At 49.6% G+C, this 22028-nt stretch overlaps 1 protein-coding gene across 1 annotated transcript; it reads left to right on the top strand.

The window, feature by feature from the left end:
* Positions 1-72: 72 nt before the first annotated feature.
* LOC116940985 (uncharacterized) lies at positions 73-17061 on the top strand. The gene is made up of 9 exons (XM_032951474.2): positions 73-1213; positions 4004-8569; positions 9304-9532; positions 9874-9995; positions 10208-10357; positions 11439-11593; positions 12229-12355; positions 13907-14095; positions 16235-17061. The coding sequence occupies exons 1-9, from the start codon at positions 1126-1128 to the stop codon at positions 16252-16254; spliced, it is 5646 nt and encodes a 1881-aa protein (XP_032807365.2). The 5' UTR covers positions 73-1125; the 3' UTR covers positions 16255-17061.
* Positions 17062-22028: the final 4967 nt, after the last annotated feature.

Genomic DNA, 22028 nt, shown 5'->3' on the forward strand with positions numbered 1-22028 from the left:
TTATTGTCCGTCTCCTCTGCCGTCCCTGCTCCATTGAGTCATACTTTAGAGTCTTTTGGGATTTCATGTAAAGACGCAGGATCTGGGAGAGGTGTAGGTGGCACCGCCTTTGTGAAGAGGTGAGGCAGGTAGCACCTACTGCTGCCACACTCTGCCCAGCCAATCTCACGAGAACCTTCAAATGTCCTGCAGATCGCCCATCTGCTTGACGACTCTTCAGTTGCCTTTCGCTCACTGAGTTTGGGAATTTTAACACGTCTGCGCGATCCCCCAAACCTTGCGGCCCAAAGCGCTGAGTCGAATCGCCACACTCTGTTAACGATAAAACATTGCATGATATATATTTTTTTTCCAGCTGCTTTTGGTCTTGCACTTCCACGTATAAATACATCGTCAAAGTACACGACTGAATGTATAGTTACCGGTAGAATTTTCCCACGAAAACAGTTAAGTGGCCTTGGCTTCTGTTCTCACCCGCATGGAATGCCTTGCGTGCTGCCGCACAGCTCTGGGAAAGCTAATTAGCACCTCGGTGGCAAACAAGGCTTATTTGAACTGGCTCTGCCGCTCGCTTGTCTCAGCCCTAATCCACAGTCCGCCGGTGTTTTAACCCAGCATCGCTACATTCCTCATCGAGCGCTCGCATGTCTTAAAATTGCTTCAGTCTGTGCCTTGTGTTGTGTGTGCGTTTTAGCCTCCCCTCGGAGGCCACGTGGCGTGCTGCTGTTCTGCGTGGGTGGCTGTTGCATCGGCAGGGGTTTCCGATGAGGTAGGCAGGGTAGGAGCCCGAGTTGACGAAGGGGGGGGGGCAGCCAAAGTTTCGGAGCACTGCTTCACAATTCTTAACTGCAGTGGTGGTGGCGGCGCTCGCCAAATTCTGATGCTTCCCCAGCGAAGCGGTCGTGCGTAAACGACCTCGCTTGGGGATTTTATGAAACCGGTCGCCTGTGCTCGGAGCTGGATGCTGACGGCGGGGACGCTCGTCGATGTGACGAGGGTTTGTGAAGAAGCGTGCTCATCCAAACCGCACCGTGGCACCGTGAACTTATCACCCGTAAAGGCGCCCGTGCAGCAGTGAGCATCAGCGGCGTGCGGGTGCCGTGAGGTGGTGGTGGCGGCAAAGTGATGGGTGCCCTAGCATGTGCTCTTTTGCTGGCTGCGCTGGTGCCTGTGACGGAGAGCGGGGCGCTGCCTGCAAAATTCTACCTGAAAAGTAAGGACTGGGTGCCTTTACAAATCTGGGGTAATGTTTTGCTGTGCAATGGTAACGTTGCATTTGCGCTGCAATATACTGAAATGCATCGCCATTGCCATGAATAATGATCACTTTTTATTATACATATGTGCATGATGCGTTTGTGCCTTGTCAGTTACTACTACGTGTTGTTTAAACTGAAAAGTAAAACTTCTTTTTTGCAGAACCATTTTTTACCAATATAATGAAATGCTATTGGCATAATGTCGTGAGCAGTTGAGTTCAGAACTCTCACAGCTAACGGTGTGTCACCCTGTGACAGCATGAGCCCAGAAGAGAACTTCACAGCATTACGTGAGAATTCACTTAAATATAATAGACCTCGATCCACACTCGAGACGTCCTTTACATGCCCAGCAAATGGGATATTCATTGCATATCAAAGCACATTTGTGTTTTATTCTCTGCTGAAATTAGCCAAACTTGTAGGGGAAATCATTTCCTTTTGTGTTGTAGTTTGTGACCTGGCTGAAACCATCACATTGCTGCACTTGAGAAACTCCTTTAATCGTGGGCAGCTGTGCCCATATTTGAACCCTGCTAAGTGCTCTGAAATTGTGATAGCCCCCTGAGTAACTTTGCTTGTAATTTTTTATGAGCGAAAGGAAAAAAAACGTTAAAAGACACAGGGAAGGTGCCAAGTGCCAATTGCAATAATAATAATGATGTCCTTTATTCATCCAGGAAAGCCTCGCAGAGTTTTTAAACACTTTCTCAAGAGGGGTCCTGCATTGCGACGTGTGGCTGAATCTATTGAGTGTTTAGACATAAACGAGGAAAACGGTAAACCTGTGGAACACTCAAAGCTCCACACAGATATTTTCACCAGTCCAAAACGGGGAGAAGATGACTACCTGCTTGCGGTCTTCCTTGCTACAGTGAGGGAAAAAAGTATTTGATCCCCTGCTGATTTTGTACGTTTGCCCACTGACAAAGAAATGATCAGTCTATAATTTTAATGGTAGGTTTATTTGAAGTGAGAGAATAACAACAACAAAATCCAGAAAAACGCATGTTAAAAATGTTATAAATTGATTTGCATTGTAATGAGGGAAATAAGTATTTGACCCCCTCTCAATCAGAAAGATTTCTGGCTCCCAGGTGTCTTTTATACAGGTAACGAGCTGAGATTAGGAGCACACTCTTAAAGGGAGTGCTCCTAATCTCAGCTTGTTACCTGTATAAAAGACACCTGTCCACAGAAGCAATCAATCAGATTCCAAACTCTCCACCATGGCCAAGTCCAAAGAGCTCTCCAAGGATGTCAGGGACAGGATTGTAGACCTACACAAGGCTAGAATAGGCTACAATACCATTGCCAAGCAGCTTGGTGAGAAGGTGACAACAGTTGGTGGGATTATTCGCAAATGGAAGAAACACAAAAGAACTGTCAATCTTCCTCGGCCTGGGGCTCCATGCAAGATCTCACCTCGTGGAGTTGCAATGATCATGAGAACGGTGAGGAATCAGCCCAGAACTACACGGGAGGATCGTGTCAATGATCTCAATGCAGCTGGGACCATAGTCACCAAGAAAACAATTGGTAACACACGACGCCATGAAGGACTGAAATCCTGCAGCACCCGCAAGGTCCCTCTGCTCAAGAAAGCACATATACATACCCGTCTGAAGTTTGCCAATGAACATCTGAATGATTCAGAGGACAACTGAGTGAAAGTGTTGTGGTCAGATGAGACCAAAATGGAGCTCTTTGGCATCAACTCAACTCGCCGTGTTTGAAGGAGGAGAAATGCTGCCTATGACCCCAAGAACACCATTCCCACCGTCAAACATGGAGGTGGAAACATGCTTTGGGGGTGTTTTTCTGCTAAGGGGACAGGACAACTTCACTGCATCAAGGGGACGATGGACGGGGCCATGTACCGTCAAATCTTAGGTGAGAACTTCCTTCCCTCAGCCAGGGCATTGTAAATGGGTCGTGGATGGGTATTCCAGCATGACAATGACCCAAAACACACGGCCAAAGCTACAAAGGATTGGCTCAAGAAGAAGCACATTAAGGTCCTGGAGTGGCCTAGCCAGTCTCTAGACCTTAGTCCCATATAAAATTTGTGGAGGGAGCTAAAGGTTCGAGTTGCAAAACGTAGCCTCGAAACCTTAATGACTTGGAGAAGATCTGCAAAGAGGAGTGGGACAAAATCCCTCCTGAGATGTGTGCAAACCTGGTGGCCAACTACAAGAGACGTCTGACCTCTGTGATTGCCAACAAGGGTTTTGCCACCAAGTACTAAGTCATGTTTTGCAGAGGGGTCAAATACTTATTTCCCTCATTAAAATGCAAATCAATTTATAACATTTTTGACATAAGTTTTTCTGGATTTTGTTGTTGTTATTCTGTCTCTCACTTCAAATAAATCTACCATTAAAATTATAGACTGATCATTTCTTTGTCAGTGGGCAAACGTACAAAATCAGCAGGGGATCAAATACTTTTTTCCCTCACTGTAGCAAGGAAGACCGCAAGCAGGTAGTCATCTTCTCCCCGTTTTGGACTGGTGAAAATATCTGTGTGGAGTTTTGAGTGTTCCACAGGTTTTCCGTTTTGTGGCTGCGGTGTGCTAGGTGTGGACTCGTTCTAGCTTGCTAACCTGGATAGACCCCGGATAAAATTAATAACTGGTTGCAAGACCAGAGAAACTCGTCTTGTTAGAGGACATTGACCCTTACCCATGAAGTTTCCTTGTCAAAATAGGCGTCCAGATGTGTCTCTCTGTGTGCGCGCGGCAGGGCGCGTGGCCGGCGTCTTTCACTATGACCAGGGCCGCCGTTACTCGCTGAGCTTCCCCGAGGCACGGCGCGCGTGCGCCGAGGTGTTTGGGGCGGCGCTGGCGTCTCGCCAACAGCTGGCGACCGCCATGCGCGCCGGCATGGAGGACTGCCGCGCCGGTTGGCTGGCGGCGCGCGAGGTGGCCTACCCGAGGATCCACGCCACGTGGCGCTGCGGGCAGCACCGCACCGGAATCATCTCGTACGGCGTGCGCAACGCGAGCACCGAGAGGTGGGACGTGTTCTGCTACGGCTTTGGCGACGGCGGCGTGGCCGTCGCATCGACCGCCACGACAGGGCACGCGTCGACAGCTAAAAGCGTCAGCGACGTGAGCTCGCGGCCGGACAACGTGCCGGCCAGGAGCTCTCCGGCGTCAATAGTGATATCACGAGGGGCAGAACGACCTGTGGCGAAGACGAGAGCGTCCCTTGTGACAGAAACATTGCTCGGGACAAGATCTTTTCTGGAAACGCAAGTGTTGCAAGAGAACGGACCATCACTGAATGCTGGGCCATCGCCAGTGGCAGGACCTTCACCGGGGAAAGGAATGCCATCTTCACCATCACGAGAAGCAGAACCATCTCCAGAAGTGGAGACTTCTACAGAGGCAGGACCGTCACGGCAGATGACAATGCCGCTGTCGCCAAGATCACCGGAGGTAGAATCATTACTGGAGACAAGACCGTCACCAAGGGCAGGACCATCACCGGGATTATCACTGGGACCATCACTATTGACAGAACCATCACTTTTGACAGAATCATTAACTGTGACAGAACCATCGATAGAGACAGAACGATCACTATTGACAGAACGATCACTATTGACAGAACCATCACTATTGACAGAACGATCACTATTGACAGAACCATCACTATTGACAGAACCATCACTATTGACAGAACGATCACTATTGACAGAACCATCACTATTGACAGAACCATCACTATTGACAGAACCATCACTATTGACAGAACCATCGATAGAGACAGAACGATCACTATTGACCGAACCATCACTATTGACAGAACGATCACTATTGACAGAACCATCACTATTGACAGAACGATCACTATTGACAGAACCATCACTATTGACAGAACGATCACTATTGACAGAACCTTCACTTAAGACAGAACCACTACTGTTGACAGAATCGTTGCTTGAGACAGAACCATCACTATCAACAGAACCTTTGATCGGGACAGAATCATCGCTTGTGACAGAACCACTACTATTGGCAGAACCATCACTGTTGACAGAAACATCGATTATGACAAAATCATTACTTGTAATAGAACCTTCAGTCTTGACAGAATCATCGCTTGTGACAGAACCATCGCTATTGGCAGAACCAATGCTAGAGACACAACCATCAGTGCTGACAGAACCATCGCTTGTGAAAGAACCATCGCTGTTGGTAGAACCTTTAATCATGACAGAATCATCGCTTGTGACAGAACCATCACTATTGGCAAAACCTTCAATCGTGACAGAATTATCGTTTGTGACAGAACCATCGCTATTGACAGAACCAATGCTAGAGACACAACCATCAGTGCTGACAGAACCATCACTTGTGAAAGAACCATCGCTATTGGCAGAACCTTTCATCGTGACAGAATCATCGTTTGTGACAGAACCATCGCTATTGGCAGAACCAATGCTGAAGAAACAACCATCAGTGCTGACAGAACTATCGCTTGTGACAGAATCATTGCTGGAGACAGTAACGTTCCTGCCCCGAGTGATGGTTCTGCCTCCAGGCATTGTACCAAAGCCTAAGGATGCCATCCCCTACACTTCGCCCATGCTCGCGGGAGCTGAGCAGGTGATCGCAGAGTCACTGCCGCCGGTCCACACTGCGGTTGATCCGCAGCCCCGACTCGCCACGATCAAGCGAGCAATGAAAACCGTTGTGAAATCCAGTAGGCCCGAGACGTTCGCAAATCGCAAACCGTCAGCGGCAACGACTGAGCCGCTCAGCCCAGAGAGCCCTGCCACCAGCGTGCAGGCCCCGGCCCAATTCTCACAGGATCTGACCGTGACCGTCGACTCAGATTTACGCGCGTTCACTGCACCGGGAGATGTTCGGGAGGAAGCGAGATTGTTCTCGAGTGGCGACGAGCAGGGCCACGGTAATTCTGTCCCGATCGTCGACCGAACCTCGACGACCTCGGAAACGTTAGCGCAGCGATCGCACAATCCGCCCGGACCTCCGCACCCGACGCGAGGGCAGAGTTCGAGGGTCGTGCACGCTTCTCAATGCTGCGCCACAACTGGGGCCACGAGAAAAAGTTCTTCAGTCACAATGGTAGCCTCTCCAGATGCTGATGGGCAAAGTGGAGCTGCTGCTGCTGGTATTCCCCTTGCTCGAAAATTAGAGGATGTATGGGGTCAAGAAATGCCTGATCCCGAAACCACTACGGTCACGGTGCCCACAACTAACAAATTGAATGAAATCTACAAAATTCCGCCCACGTCACCCTTTTCTGCATCGCACGCAGATTTGCAAGCGGCGCGGGATGTCGTGGCCACTGAGCAGAGGCGGAGGCCCCCGGTGCCTTCGTTTACCAGTGGAGATGCGGCGCCTCTCGCGCAGCCTTCGTCGGCTGAGCATCGCGGTGTAGCAGCTGCTGCTGCTGCTGCCACAACAAAGAGCGAGGAGACGTCACAAATCCTTTGGGGAACCGCTCGCGAAATCACACGAGCAGCTGCCAGTGATCACGAAAAGCTGCGCTTGTCTTTTTTGGACGCTGTCAAAACGAACAAGGTCGGAGCGGCACGCATGGCCGCCACGCCGTCACGGACAGCGGCGCCGGTTCAGGTCAAACACCCAGGAGGGCCCGGAGGAAGGGCCTCGATTGACGAGGTCACGCACGCACACGACGAGGTTCATTTGACAGCGGGTGTCGTCGAGTCCGGACTTGGGCTAAGTGATGGAGCAAAAGATTCTAAGCCGACGCAGTCAATTCAGTTGTTAATTACCTCTTATGGCCATGAGCATTTAACGTCACTTCAAGCACACCCCACTGTGCCTGCTCGTGTCACGGGAGGTCATTTGATGTCTGCTTTGTTCAGGCCTGGGAGGCTCGCGTGGCAGGACGTCAGAAGTGACACAGCGCCCCGCAGTACTGTACCTTCGTCTGAGCACACAGCCTCTCGGCTGTCTGTCATCGACAGCCACGGCAACATTTCCAAAACATTTGCGCGGGCGCCGACCACGCTGCCGTGGGCGGGTCGCCGCGCGACCCCACAAACAGCGGCGCAAGAAAAACTACAGCCGACTGACAGCAGTGAGACCGCGTCGACCCCGGACACCCGTGCACAAACGCCGTGTCCAACGGTGACGCCGCCCGCGCGAGCAAAGGACGGCGAGGCGCCACATTCTGCGCAGAAACACGCCGACGATAAAACGTCTCTCGGGGCGGCATCACTGAGCGCCGGCACCGCGGCCGCACGTTTACGCGTGCGGCCGCCCCCTCGTCCCGCGCAACGGGCGAGCTCGCGTCCCATAACAACAGCAGCTGCTGCTCCCTCGCGGGCGGATGAGGAGGCAACGCGACTCGAGACGGACGGCCCTCGGGGCAACGTGAATTATTCAGGCGGATCGAAAGTTTGGGCTGCGCCAAGGCACGACGCGACGGCTCGCGTTTCGCCGCTCGGCTCCGTCCCGCAGGTGCAGGTGCAAGCGGTCACGAGGAATGAACACGACAGCGTCGTGACCCCGATGGTGGTGGCACTGACACACGGCCTGACAGCTTCGGCCGGTCCCACTTATGGTGGAGCATCGCAGACCACACTCCACCAGATTGCAGTCGCAATAGAAAACAGTAATTCTGATGTTATGGACCGCATGGACAGTTTGATCAGTGTTAATATGCCTGGGCTGCTCACAGGGTCTCTCCCTACACGCATGGAGGAAAGTGTTTTCCATGAGCCATCTGAAAAACCAGAAAACCCTCAGGATACTACCCAACCAAGTCTCTCTGAGCAGCATTTAAACACACAGCCTCCAGATATGCCTGAATTGCGGACACCAATTGCGGTGTCACAGGAAACGCCAGAATTCACCTCCAAACCCACTCTACATTTACAGCCGCATTTGAATCGAGCGGTGAGCAGCAGTCTCTCAAGAACTCGCACCAAACTCGACCTAATCGCCACTTCCACGGCAGAAATCCATGTCGCGTCCCACGGGAAGCCGTCTGTAACGAGCCCGTCCGGCCCGCCGATCGCAGGAGAACTCGGCACCACCGCTCGGCAAAGCACAACTGAGCTCACGAGCCGCCAGCCGCACGGCACACAGCACGCCGCTGCCGTCTCGCGCCCAGCAACGGACGCCGAGAAATTAATTTCAAGCACATCTGGAGCGGAGCTCCGCTGGGAGTCTAGCACTAATCTCGGAGGTGGCACACAGACCCCCGCCTTGCCGGCGCCGACGGACTCTTCCCGGGGGCATCCAGAGCCTCCGCTGGGCAGCACCGCGGAGCCACCGCCTGACGGTCCCGAGCCACTCACCATCGGTAAAAAGTGGCCGGCGGGGGCTCGTGTGCGCGTTGTGAGGTTCTCGGGGGGGGGGGCGGGGGGGTGGGGAGCTGGCACAATTGTTTGCATTCTCACGAAATGGCAGAAGAGCTGGCAATACTGGACGCTATAAATTATATAACGCTGTCAGTATCACAATCACGCATTGTAATATAACGGGGGTGAAGAGGTGGCGAATTGGTTCACGCACTGTCCTCTTAACCCGGCGTCCTCAGTTCTGTTCTCGGCTATAACATCAGCAGGCGGGTGATATCTCAGCCGGTCCTGGGCCAACCTTCCTTCACCAACTCGCACTGCTGATCAGGGTGAAGTGTGATCAAACAATCACCCTTTCCGAATCGGCATGAGTAGAGGCTTTCATCTAGCAGTGGATTTACAAAGGGCCGTGAAATAAAGTGACACGTAATAGCGGGCAATGGCAGGTTATGACAAAACCAATATTTACTCTTTACTCGCTAAGCTCTTAAGCCTTGTTTGACTTCACGCTTTTTTTTTCTTCCTGTGATGCCTTAATTCTGGCTGACCTTGCAAAGTTTCAACTAAAGAATGTCTCCTTCTCGGGAGGGCCGCACAACCCGTGACCTGTGCACGTGTTACATGCGAAACGTGAACCCGGCTTGAACTGAAAAAGTCAGGGCGCCTCGGCCGCGGTAATTAATTCCCCAAAATTTGATGCGACCAAAATTATTTCACGGTGACCGTGTCCCGGTAGACACATGTGGCGGCGTGCTGGCCTGGACGCGGGCCGGCGAGATCCGCAGTCCGGGGTTTCCGCGCGCCTACCCGAGCGGCGCCGACTGCACGTGGGAGGTGCGGGCACCGCCGGAGTTCACGCTGCACTTGGCCGTGCAGGCGTTGGGTCTGGAGGAGAGGCGCCACTGCGACTACGACTCGCTCGGCGTTTACGACGGCACGGGGGCCGGCAGGAGGCTCCTTGGGAGGTACTCGCCACCCACTGACTTGCCGCTTACTGGCGCAGGTGCAGTGCACGAGCGCGTGTGTGCGCGTCTTTTGGGGTGACGCTCACGACAGTGAGTGGAAGAGGGCCGGGTGGCTAAAATGCAGCGAGTTGGTGCAGTCGGGAGCACAAGTGGCACGTCTGCCAGTTGTCCTGGACAGTCAACCCATGGCACTTGTCTGTCCCATGACCTGTCAGCCTTCGACACTTCACGTGACGACCTCAAAGTGTTTCGAGCCTGGCACAAGCGCTGTGGGGACGTCACGGAATAATGGCCTCAGCTCTCGTTGCTTGCTCTAATTTGCTTTGCGTCTCTGGCTCCAGGTTCTGTGGCTTCAAGCTGCCGCTCCCGCTGCTCAGCTCGGGGAACTCTCTGACCCTCGTGCTCAAGTCAGACGCCTCCGTGGAGCACGAGGGCTTCTCGGCCAAGCTCACCCTCGTGAAACGTACGCGAGGGACGATGCCAATGGCGGTGGTGGTGCCGCCACCTCCGCTGCTCTGTGGGGTGCGGGGTGAAGGAGGGGAGGCCGGGGCGGGAGGGGGGGGCAGCATCAGCGGCGGCGTCTGACGGCCGTGAATAATGCATGCGACGGGCGCAGCGCGCGGCCGAGCAGTGCGCGGCGGCGCGTGATGCGGCGGTGTCGCGTTGCCATCTCAGGGGCGAGGCCGGCCGTGCTGGAGTCGTGCGCCGCGCTCAGGGAGGCCGGCGTGCTGCTGTCCGGGAGGTACACCGTGGACCCGGACGGGCCCAGTGGCAAGGCGGCGCCGTTCGAGGTGTTCTGTGACATGACCTCCGACCCCGCCTCAGGTGCCCGTGCTCGGCTGTGGGCAGCCGTGGGCAGAGTGTATGCTTCAGCCCATACAGATGCCCGCTGCCACCACACAAATACATTTTAATTTTGAGCAGATAGGCTGTAAGGATACATCAATTGAGCGATTTAAATCAATCTCTTACGCTCACTGTGCACGCATCGATTAATGATTGTGATAATTATTTGTTGGGAATTTACACAAAACATAGGCAAATAATGCGGTAATGCTCCATTCAGCTTATTTTATTTTATACCTACGTCACTTTACCGAAAGAACTAAAGAGTGTGGATTCCTGTAGTCACGAAAGCTTCAAATCAAGATTAAAATTCATAATAATAAAGATTTAAATTATACTTATACAAACGAAGCACAAAAACGAGAAAAAAAATGCTAAACTAAATATTCGAAGCAAGACCAAGGGGCAGGCAGCTACGACTCGGGAGCTGCATGCGGCTCTTTCAGGACTGCTTCGTCATGTTCTTTATCAAGAACCACCGTCTCGTATTCACAAGCATTGCGGCTCTTGAAATATTTGAGTTTTTTTGACTGAATTCACATTTTTTTATCTTATTGTTATTTTGGTTGCTGACCCCTGAGTTAGACAAAAAGAACCATTCACCACTTCTTGAGCTGATTTTAAGACCCTGAATTGTGACAATGCATCAGTTTGCTGGAGGGGGTGATTCTTTCCATGCCTCCCTGAATCAGATGATCTTTTTACAGGGTTCTTAGAAACCTCAGAGAATGCTTCACACGCATGTTCTGCTTCAAAATTTACACCGTCAACTATTTATCAGCACTTGGCCCGTGTGCTGTAGCGTCACATGGTCTGAAGCGCAACACCACTTTGCTCCACCACTCCACTCAGCCGATGTCACCGTCGCCTGCAGTTTAAACGCTGACTCGACCCGCTCAGTAATAATAAATATAATCATTGGTGCGTTTAAACGCCTTTGTCGGGTGGAGGAGGGGTTCACGACACGTAGTTAATCGTATCACTACGTGGCTTAACCCAATACTCATATCGGGGATTCTTGTTTAAAACTCGGATCCTCCCTTGCCTGTGCGTCCACCAGGGGTCACCGAGGTCGGCCACGATAGTGAGGCGCGCATACGCGTGTCCCCGTGCGAGGAGGCCGGCTGCTACCGGCGCGACGTTCGCTACGACGCCAAGTTCCACCAGATCCGAGCACTCGTCGCCGTCTCCAGCGACTGCGAGCAGCACGTCACGGTGACCGTCATTATTGTGCCAGCGCCAGACACGGGGCATCTGCTGTCAATAGTTCGCACCTCTATTTTCCATATTTTTATTTGGCGAATGCTTTCACACGTGACTTTCATACAGTTGGAGCACAATATACACAAGAAAATATATATAATAAACACATATGTATGCCGGTGTTATATGCGAGTGGACGTCAGCACACGTAGGTAGCCATGGAGCCACGTGACAGCATCCGCCTCCAGCACGTGCAGGGCAACGAGTCCGCCCAGCACGCTATGACCCACTTCACAGCCAGAGACAATGTGCTCCATGCTCTCCTGCTCCCCGCATTCATGCAGCCGGCTGTCACATATTACGCACCATAAACAACACAGCTTTCTTCGCACAGCTGCCTTCCTTGTCAATCGTTGGCGGCGGATATGCCGTATGCGACTGGACAGCCGTGGAATTGGCTCTCCTACTATTGACCTCAATTTGAACTTGAGTTTGGTCTTCCCGGTTGCACGTTCCCTCTGACTGGTGCTCGTACGCCGCACACACACGCGCACGCACGCACGCACGCGCGTCGTCGTCGTCGTCGTATCGATCCAGCAATACGCGGAGCGGCCGAGGATGAGCGAAACCTTCTCGCTCCGTCGCAGCTCCACTGTCGCCACATCCGCTTCCTGGGGGCCGGCTGGGGATGGTGGGTGTCGTGGGACGGACGGAGGATGTTCCACTGGGGAGGGGCCGAGCCGGGCAGTGGGAAGTGTGCGTGCGGCATGACCGGTGAGACGCAGCGTCAGACCCACAGACTCGACGCGTGCGTCAATAACACTGCCCTGATGATGATGATGATGAGTTCGTATGGTCAATGAAGAGCCACTATTTGAGAATCATCTCAAAGGAATTTAGCCATTCAGTTGCTTTGTCTGAGAGTTGGTGAATTGCAAAAACACACGGCCTTAAATTTTATATTTTTGTGCAGTGTCAAGTTATGTGGTCCATGTGTTGGAGTTTGTAGATGCAGTCGCACACAGGAGATCGAGTCTTATTCTCCACTCGCGCATTCGGTATCCACATCTTCCGTGATTTGTGTTTCCTAAAAGGAAAAAAGGTTGGCTTGGATGATGTTCAAGAATAATAACAGAGTGGCAGCCAAGGAATGGAACGCGTCCGAGGGGATGTCCATCTCGGAGATGGATCAATGAAATAAGGTCATTTGTAGCTGCTGGATAGATTGTTGCATCGCAGGGTCGTGAGAGGTGTTTGCAGTTTGATGAGGTCTTCATGCAGCAGTGGATTGAGCATGCCTGATGGTGAACAAAAATATAATGGCCGACGTGTCGGGCAATAGGCCTCTTTCGTAGCACTTAAATAGAGAGATAACCACAATGCTACTTTGGCCATGAAACTCAAACTATGGACCACCGTAGTCATAGCTCCTTCAATGGAGGAATAGCAACACTGCACGAACTCGCTCCTGAAGCCCACTCGTGGCTAGCAGACCTCAATATTGGCATTGAGCTCCTGAAGATATTGCCATCATACTCAAGAATATAATCGAGAGGTCAAAGAGAGTGAGTAATAGTTGGAGACTGTGCTATACACCACAGGGCGCTGAGATAAATACTATTTTAATATTGTGTCCAGATGAGCAGTATTACATGAACAAAAGACATTGAATTTTGATTTAAAGCTTTCGTGACTGCAGGGATTCATATTCTTGGTTCTTTCATGTAACGTCGTGAGAATTTTATTGTTTTATATTTTTATTATTTTATTGTTTCCCTTTTACGTGACTTTACCGAAAGAACCAAGAATATAAAAGACATTGAGTAACAGAAAAACCGTGCAAAAGTCAAACACTTATTCAATAACACAGTTCTATTCAAAGTAAAATTCCCAAAAGTTGCTGACATTGTACCCAGGGTTGACTGTGGGGGGAGTGCGGATTAATGTAGGGACACCAGTGGTGTTAGAGGTTAGCGTGCTTTGCTATGAACCTGGCTACCCGGGTTCGTTTCAAGCAGAGGGAAACAATAAAATAATAAAATATATATAAAACAATAAAAATTCTCACGACGTTTCGACCATAACACAAACGGTCGTCATCAGGTGTAAAAAACCAACGGCAAGAAACATTTGACACTTCTTTCAAATGTTTCTTGCCGTTGGTTTTTCACACATGATGATGACCATTTGTGTTATGGTCGAAACGACGTGAGAATTTTTATTGTTTTATATATATATATTATATTGTTTCCCTTCAACGTGTCTTTACCGAAAGAGCTAAGAACATACATGCATGTTGACCAACGTCTACTGCCGCTGCTGCAGACTCATGTTATGCCCCCGGCAAGCCGTGCAACTGCGACGCCAACGACCACATCTGGCGCGGGGACGAGGGCCTGCTGACGTCGCGGGCCGCGCTGCCGCTGCGCGCGCTTCACCTGGGAGACACGCGGGACGCGCCGCTCGAGATGGCCTACCACACCATTGGCAAGCTGCGGTGCCGCGGCAGGGCCGGTAACGATCTCACGGCCACCGCCGCAGCGGTCCTTGGGGAAAACGACGCGGCACAAATGCAATTTTAATGGCTATTTGTTTTATATTTATGCAAAACTGAACACGTGTGGAGTTAACTCGTTGATTGTCCCGTGGGCCGGATTATCTGCCACGGTGAAACGGTTAGCACGCTGGACTTGCAATCCGAGGTCGTCGGTTCAATTTGATCTTCCGGCGATACGGCAGGTTGAAGTGATGAGGGCAAGTTTCTTTAATCTCCCCCAAACTCTCTTCCACCCAGCAGCTATGACTGGATAGAACGTAGTTGAACGGCGGATACCCACCAGAGGCTATTACTCCGACGACGTCACTGCATTGACGTTTTCATAAAGTGTATGGGAGTAATGTCACGGTGATGTCACACCACGGCGCTATAATTCCGTGATTGGCAGTGCATTTTAACGTATTGTTCTTATCAACACAACGTACAACTGCTGCGAATGAAACCACCCAGAGGTTGTATCTATAAGACCTGTCTGGATGTGTTTTTGTTGTCGTGTAGCTTAAGCCAAATGAATGTTTAGTGAGACAAACTATAAACGTTTACAACTCTGTTGAAATATAATTTACTTTGTGTTCCATCATTTATATAGGTGGATTTGAATGTGGATTGTGTAATTTGTCTGGCGAGGATGCATTGATTGGCTCTCCGAGGCTTAGTTGTTTCTACTGAGCTGGTGAGAATTGTCACCAATAAGAATAACACGACCACTGTTATATACCGGAAGATTAATACCCAAACGCTAACCTTTGAAGACTTATTCATATTCTATGGTTCTTTCGGTAAAGTGACGTAGATAGAAAAAATAATAATAAAATAATAAAAAGAAAGTGTTCCTGATGACGACCCCTTGTGTTGCGATCGAAACGTCGTGATATTTTTATTTTTATTATTTTGTATTCACTTTATTTTTATTTTTTCTATCTACGTGACTTTACCGAAAGAACCATAGAATATGAATTCCTGCAGTCACGAAAGTTTTAAGACTTAATTATCATGTGCAAAAGACAGTACAGTACTGCAGTCTGATGTCATGGGAAAATCCCTCCACAGGACAACTGCATCGTGACACTGTAAACTTGTGCAGGAAAGGTACCCGCACCTCCCATTAGCACGATTCACCACGTACGGTGCGAAAGAAGTGCAACATGCATACGCAAGACACAAATGAGAACAACAACAACAACGCACGTGTGTGTTTGCAGCAGGCTGAGAGCCTTTATCCGTGCTGTCTGTTGTCTTGAGACTCTTTAGTCTCATCCATTGTTCAGCCACCGGCGCTCGTGCAGGTCACACGCTGCCGCTTCGTCTCTCGCGCTGCGCCACTCTGGCAATGACTCCCAGCGTCTCATTTCCCAAGCTCTTAAAACAACAACAAAAACTTTGCTTTGTTTACACCTTACCCATTAACAACCTCGATAGTGCCCCTTGACGTGTTTGTGCCTTTGGGGTTGGGGGGGGGCGCGGGTGTATGCTCAGGAAACTAATTGTGTGAACAACTAAAGTTGGGAGCATTGGTCTGGGGTGTCCTCTCTCTCTCTCTCTATTGGCGTGGGACGCATTCGTGAGTTGGTTGTTGTGAGGGCTCGTCGTGGCTTCGTGTTGCACTGCCTCTGAGCGTGCCCTCCCCAGAGGCACTGTTAGTGATTTTATTTGGCACTGCAATGCTGTTAACTATTTAACATTTTTATTTTATTTTAACAGGTAAGGCCCACTCAGATATATACTGCAGCTCGTTTTTCAGAAGCGACCTGGCTGCCACAAATGATAGCTCAATGAAGTGGCTTATCAAGTGGAAATGTATAGCAGCCAAATACTCTGACCAGAGGACCCCGAGAAAAATTACGCAACCACGGGGAGAACAAATATATACAGGCGTCATTGTCGGGATCGAATCCACGACCTGTATACTAGGCGAGGTGTAGTTAACATCTCACCACCACGGCGCCCCTGTTCATTTGAACGACCTGAAAGGTGTTCTGGTGAAGCTAGCAATGGTCTACGTATGTCATGGATGATATCGAAGAAGACATTGGAAAGAGCAATTCCGTTTGCGCATTCTGTTTTTTCCTCTTTCCTATTTTGTGTTATTTTTCCAGATCCTGACGGGGGCCTGTAGACTTTGCCCGGAATCAGAAAAAACTCGCCAGCTGTCTGCACAAGTGGACATTGACAAGTGACGTGGTGTCACGCACGCATTCCGAATACAATAGACTGGCAATGCAAGGACTGTTAGCGAGCACCTATTATAAAGGTTGGTATGGTGCACAAGGGGCCAGCACCACGCCCGGCTGCCTTTGTTTCTCCCACGCAGGTGGGACACACGGACACACACAACACATGGACACACACAACACACGCATGTCTCTAGCTCCACCGACAGTGGCTTTTACTGCACTGAGTGCAATGCAAATAGCATTCAGTATTGGAAAACCGTCATTCAAATGCACGTAATAAATCAGGACACAACATATGCTGAAAGGGGAAAATACACAAACCCTGCATCGAATTCACGCAAGAAAATGATCAGCTGTTTTGTTCATTTCCTAACAGAGTCATCATTCATTTTATGAGCTTGTACCCCCCTCCAACCAAAAAAGACATGAGCCGATATTTATTTGTCTTGTGCAGTTTTATTCAGAGAGTTTGTATGCACCACTTTACTTACAGTGGTTTTTGTTGTTGTGTAACTGCGAGCAATAAACAGATAAAAATAAAGATATTGTGTTCGTCAATGCGATCAAAGGAATAGCCGAGTCGGCGGAGCCGGATTCACGCAGCGGCTTTAGGGGCTGCAACATGAGGCCTCAGATTGTGAAGGACCCCCCCCCCCCTCCCGAAAACACATATAAATGCATTGCTTTATAACAGTTGACACGCAATAATGTAGCACTATGATATAAACTCTACAGTGCCATTTATTAATTAGAGCCGTAGTGTCACCGCGTGTACTACTACCGGTTGCATGCGGAAAATTTAAATAGCTTTGATCGTAATTTTTGTCCTTAGATTTAGCTTTTTCAAATCGTACATCACATTTGAAAAAAAAAAAGGCTCCGGAAATAACCAATTTGAATAACAACGGAGTGATTGGCATCAACCATGGGCGGCAGTTGTGGTGGTGAAACAGCAGAGGGAAGAAATTGAATGTACAAAGAGGGCGCCCCAAAAACTACAACTGCCTAGGGCCCCCCCCCCCCTCAAGCTCAATCTATCCCTGAGCGTAACGAGAGCGACTTTCTTGACCAATGGTTGCGCGAACGCCTTTGAAATTCCTGAATTCTCACGACTGCGGGCGCCTAACCAGCGACTTCCTGCGTCAAAGCACGTATGTTTTCCCTGCAATTTTCTCATTACGCTCTTGCATAACGTGAATGAAGTGCAATTTTGATTCTGCGGAGGAATGTAGAGTGCAGAATTTCCACCGATGGTGTGCAGTGGAGCCTGCGTTATTGTTAAACGTGTAAAATCACACACAGAGTAGTGCATCTGCTCCATCTGCTCTGTTCATACATCTGATTAGATTGTCTGACACGCATATGATGAGCGTCTGCTTTACGATGATTAAAAAAAGCCGCAACACGATTTCATTATCCATCCACACTGTTGATTTCCTGCCCCTGTTCAAGTCCAGACTCAAGACGTGTCTCATCTCCTTTGCCCATCTATATTTATATGTCATATAAAATACCACCTCCCCCCCCCCCCCCATGATGTGCGTGCCACCTTATGGTACCCCATCTTCATGCCGTTGCATTTATAAATACTGTAATTATTCACAGTCCTTTGTCTAATCCCCTGCTGAATGAAGGCCTCCCAACGCTGTTGGTCGTGGGGGTTGTTCGACCACACTTCACCACACCACTGGTCAGTACAGGTTGGTGAAGGCGTGTTGGGGAGGGCCCATAAACGCTTAAGATGTCACTACTGATGGTAGCCATTGGCTGTAATCAAAAGCAGGTCGCCAGGTTCATATTACAATGTGCTAAACCATTGCGCCACCGCTCCACCGCACTTGTATTTCGACGCTCTGTAAATCCAATTCGTGCTGCATTATTCAGTCCTTATACGGTGTGCATATGATGTCATAACACAATAAGAGATTAAGTAAATTATTGATGTGTTATATTGAACAAAAATTATGAATGCATAACATTACTTTTAATATACCATTTCTACTTTGTTACAAGGGATGTTATTAAAAAAAACTCAACGTCTTCCTGTTTGTATTAGAAGGATTAATAATCTGTGGTCGCGTGGATTTTTCTCCGGGTCCTCCGGTTTTTTACCCTCGACAATTAAAAACATGCGTTTAGGCTATTTGGCTGCAATACATTTCCATGAGATAAACCACTTCGTTGAGCGATCATTTGTGATAGTCGGGTCGCTTCTGAACTAGAACTATATAGCTCAGTTGGCCTTACCTTGGTAAAATAACAGAAAATGTTCGTAGTAGTAACAGCAGCAGCGGCAGCCATACAACAAAACATTCTACCCAGGCGGAGGAAGATTGCGATGCGCTATGAGACTCTACCGTATCCAGGTGTTGTGGTGCAAGAGACGACGCTGACGCAGATCTTCGTAAGGGCTGATGCCAAGGTTTATTAGGGGCTTACGCCTAGGAACTTAATAGGGGCTTACGCCTAACAGTGGACGGCTAGTATATTCCTCGATTTGAAACTTTCGTGACTGCAAGGATCCATACTCTTTGGTTGTATTCGGTAAAGTCACGTAGGTAAAAAATAAAACAACAAAAATCACGACGTTTCGGCCACAACACAAGCGGCCTTCATCAGGTGAAGGGACCAGACTGTCTCGAGGAAGGTCGCGGTCTGAGCGTGGCTCTGTTTCACTCCAGCGCTGTCCTCGAGACAGTCTGGTCTGGTCCCTTCACCTGATGAAGGCCGCTTGTGTTGTGGCCGAAACGTCGTGATTTTTTTTATTTTTTTTATTTTTTACCTACGTGACATTACAGAAGAGAACCAAAGAGTATAGTATATTTCTCCCCAGGGGAAGGGCACTGGGAATCCTAACATCCCCCCGGCTGTCTGGGCTCTTCCCAATGCACCGACCGAGGGTTCAATCAACATCGGCCGGCCGGGGGAAGCAGCCACCCTAGCCTCGTGTGGGATCACCCTACCCTTGGTCCCGACTCACAACCTCTCCCGTTCCTGGCCCCGACGACGACCCCGTTCACGTCACGGGTCCCAGCTTTTCTATCCCAGGGTGACATCACGTCATCAACTACTCCTCTACACAGGTACAGGTGGCGCCCTGCGTCATATCAGCATCCCGACAGCTCGTGGCGCGACACTTTGACATCTACCCAAAGTTAAACTTCCAAGAGCTAAAAGTATTTTTTGCACAATGTCGTCAGCCAAGGTGGTTTTCCACTTGGAAAGAGGATAAAGTGGCTCGTTCGCCAGATGCAATCAATGTCTCGGGCCACCTTGTGCTCTTTGTCTTACTTCTTACTCTGCAAAAGCAACCGGCAGAATAGCCATAGGCGCGTGTTGAGTCTTGGCAATTCCACCCGAGGGCATCGGGAGCAGCTCGATGCCTCGCGCTCGTGCCTATCCGCGTGTAAGATGCGCAATAAATAAATGTCAAATGCACGCTCGAGCGATGAACGGATTGCACTTCGCCACATTCGCAAATGGGCATCCTTTTTCATTCTCCAGGTGCGCGGACAATAAGAGCAGCAGCAGCAGCAGCACGCCACGTGCCTTATTTGAACACGATTAGGCACAACCCGCTACAATATTGTCTTCTGCGCAGGCAGAAGCCACGTAATAATAATGATTATAAATTCCGGTGCTGAAGAGAGAGATGGCGGTGAAGCCGCTTGTTCAGTCGTTCAGTTCCCGTGCCTCGTCTGCCGCGCACGCGACGATTGTTGCGCACCTCCGATGGGCACGGTTGGCTACGTACGGTGCGAAAGAAGTTCAGCGTACATGGACCTCCACGAGGCGCCGTCTGCATCCCCCCCCCTCCTCCCGCCTGGTTCTTCGGGGCGACGTGGTGGCAGGAGACCGGCTCTGCGCTTCGCTTCGTCAACGCAACTTCACGTTGCTTGTTGTTATTCGTATAAACACGCTCAGAGTAAACCCTGTCGGGGTCATGAACCACCCCCCGCCCCATTCCTCCCGATGGCAACCGCAGGAAATGGCAACAAAGATTTTAAAAAATTCGCTTCAAAGGTCAGGAAGTTGGGGATTAAAATTGTGTGTTTGTGCACAGATTCCACACGCTCGGTTCTTTCGACGGCAAAGTGAATAATGGACGTATTGTGAACGTGTCGAAATTCGTTGTAATTACAAGCGTACGTGTCGATCTTTGTCAATCCGCTGGTGAATGCGCCCCCCCCCATCATGCCCCATGTTAGTTGTGGGGGTTATCTGACCATACTTCACCACGTTGGTCAGTGAGGGTTGGTGAATGTGGGAAGCAAAGAACGTAGAGGCACAGTGCAAAAATGTAGGTGTCGGTTTAACACGTGGGCTTGCGCTACCAATATCCATAATACAGGTTTATTTTGGGTTAGATCACGTAAATATGGGTCGTTAAACCCGCCACCACCCGACAGCCAATTAGTAAGGGTTGTCACGTAAAGAGAACGTGCCAATGCTATACAGCCAGATAATACGACCAATCGCTAATATTAAACACCCAATCGTTCATAAAAGTTGAAGGCAGTATAGACACAGAGCAAGTGCAGAATCACTGAACTTGAATTGATAACTTGAAAGCATTTAGCACGGGGCCCTTGAAAGTGCGGGGACCGTAGCATATGTAGCTACTTTTGCTACGAGGATAATCCTGCACTGCGTAGAAGCCCATCTGAAAGCGCGCGATGCAATGCCCACCTTTGTTCAATGGTTCGCCAAAAGCCGTTTGTGCATGGGAGGGGGACCCGGTTAACTTGGGTCATCGGCAAAGTGTGCTTATAATGTCGTGACGTGTGCGTATTGATCTTTGCAGACGTAAGAAGTGAAAAATGTGTGTACTACACAAATCATGCACAAGTTATAAATACATTTTTACAGCCATTTTTTGTTCAATCCAATGATGGATGGAGGCCTCCCTAGGCTATATCACCCCTGAGAGTTGTTTGACCACACAGTCCTTAATCACACTGGGCAGCGTGGGTTGGTGAAGGACAGTGGGTGGCGGAGTGGGGGTTAGGAATCAAACTCAGCACGCTAAGTTTAGAGTGCGGTACGCTAGCGACTGGGCATTGGACGGATGTATGTTGAACTTCTTTCGCACCGTACGTAGCCAACCATGTTAATGGGAGGTGTATGAGAAGAACAATAAATAATGTGTTCAATGAGTATATGTGTTGTTACTTGTTTTCCAGAGTAAACCTTTAATACGTGCATTTAAAACAAAATCAATGAAAGCATGGTTGTGTACCATTGGAATATAATTGGGTAATGTTAGCGGGAAATGGATATACACTGTACTGCATTTATATGTTTCAATGCACAGAATGGGAGTGGAAAGTCGAGGTAACGCAGCGGAAGGTGGTTATTATTCTATTTTTAGAAAAGTATCTTTCACAAAAACGGCTCGTGTTTACAGAAAATAATTGTGCAACTGAATATGCACAACTCATATAAAATAGGTTTTACCCTTTCCGGCAATAACACAGGTGTTAAGATGTTAAAACACCAAACTGAAACCTTTTTGCAAGGAATCATGTCTGCATTAACCACAGATTATTGAGGTGAACATGCAACAAAAACATGCTCTGACAGTATGTGCATTGTCTTTGAAACTGATTGGTCCACACCAGAGACAGCCTTCTTTAGAGCCTCGTCTCAAACGGTGTTAGACCAGAGGACGCCAAAAGGCGAACAGCACAAAGACAATGCCACTATCAGAGTAATG

This window comes from Petromyzon marinus, chromosome 10 (genome assembly GCF_048934315.1).
Source record: "Petromyzon marinus isolate PM22_M1 ecotype Great Lakes invasive population chromosome 10, UKy_Petmar_22M1.pri1.0, whole genome shotgun sequence".
Classification (NCBI taxonomy): domain Eukaryota; kingdom Metazoa; phylum Chordata; class Hyperoartia; order Petromyzontiformes; family Petromyzontidae; genus Petromyzon; species Petromyzon marinus.

Excerpts from the sequence above, each read along its gene's own strand:
- LOC116940985 (XM_032951474.2), top strand. The coding sequence starts at position 1,126 with ATGGGTGCCCTAGCATGTGCTCTTTTGCTGGCTGCGCTGGTGCCTGTG. Across the intron at positions 1,214-4,003 it reads TGCAAAATTCTACCTGAAAA|GGCGCGTGGCCGGCGTCTTT; the intron begins GTAAGGACTGGG and ends TGCGCGCGGCAG. Across the intron at positions 9,996-10,207 it reads CAAGCTCACCCTCGTGAAAC|GGGCGAGGCCGGCCGTGCTG; the intron begins GTACGCGAGGGA and ends TTGCCATCTCAG.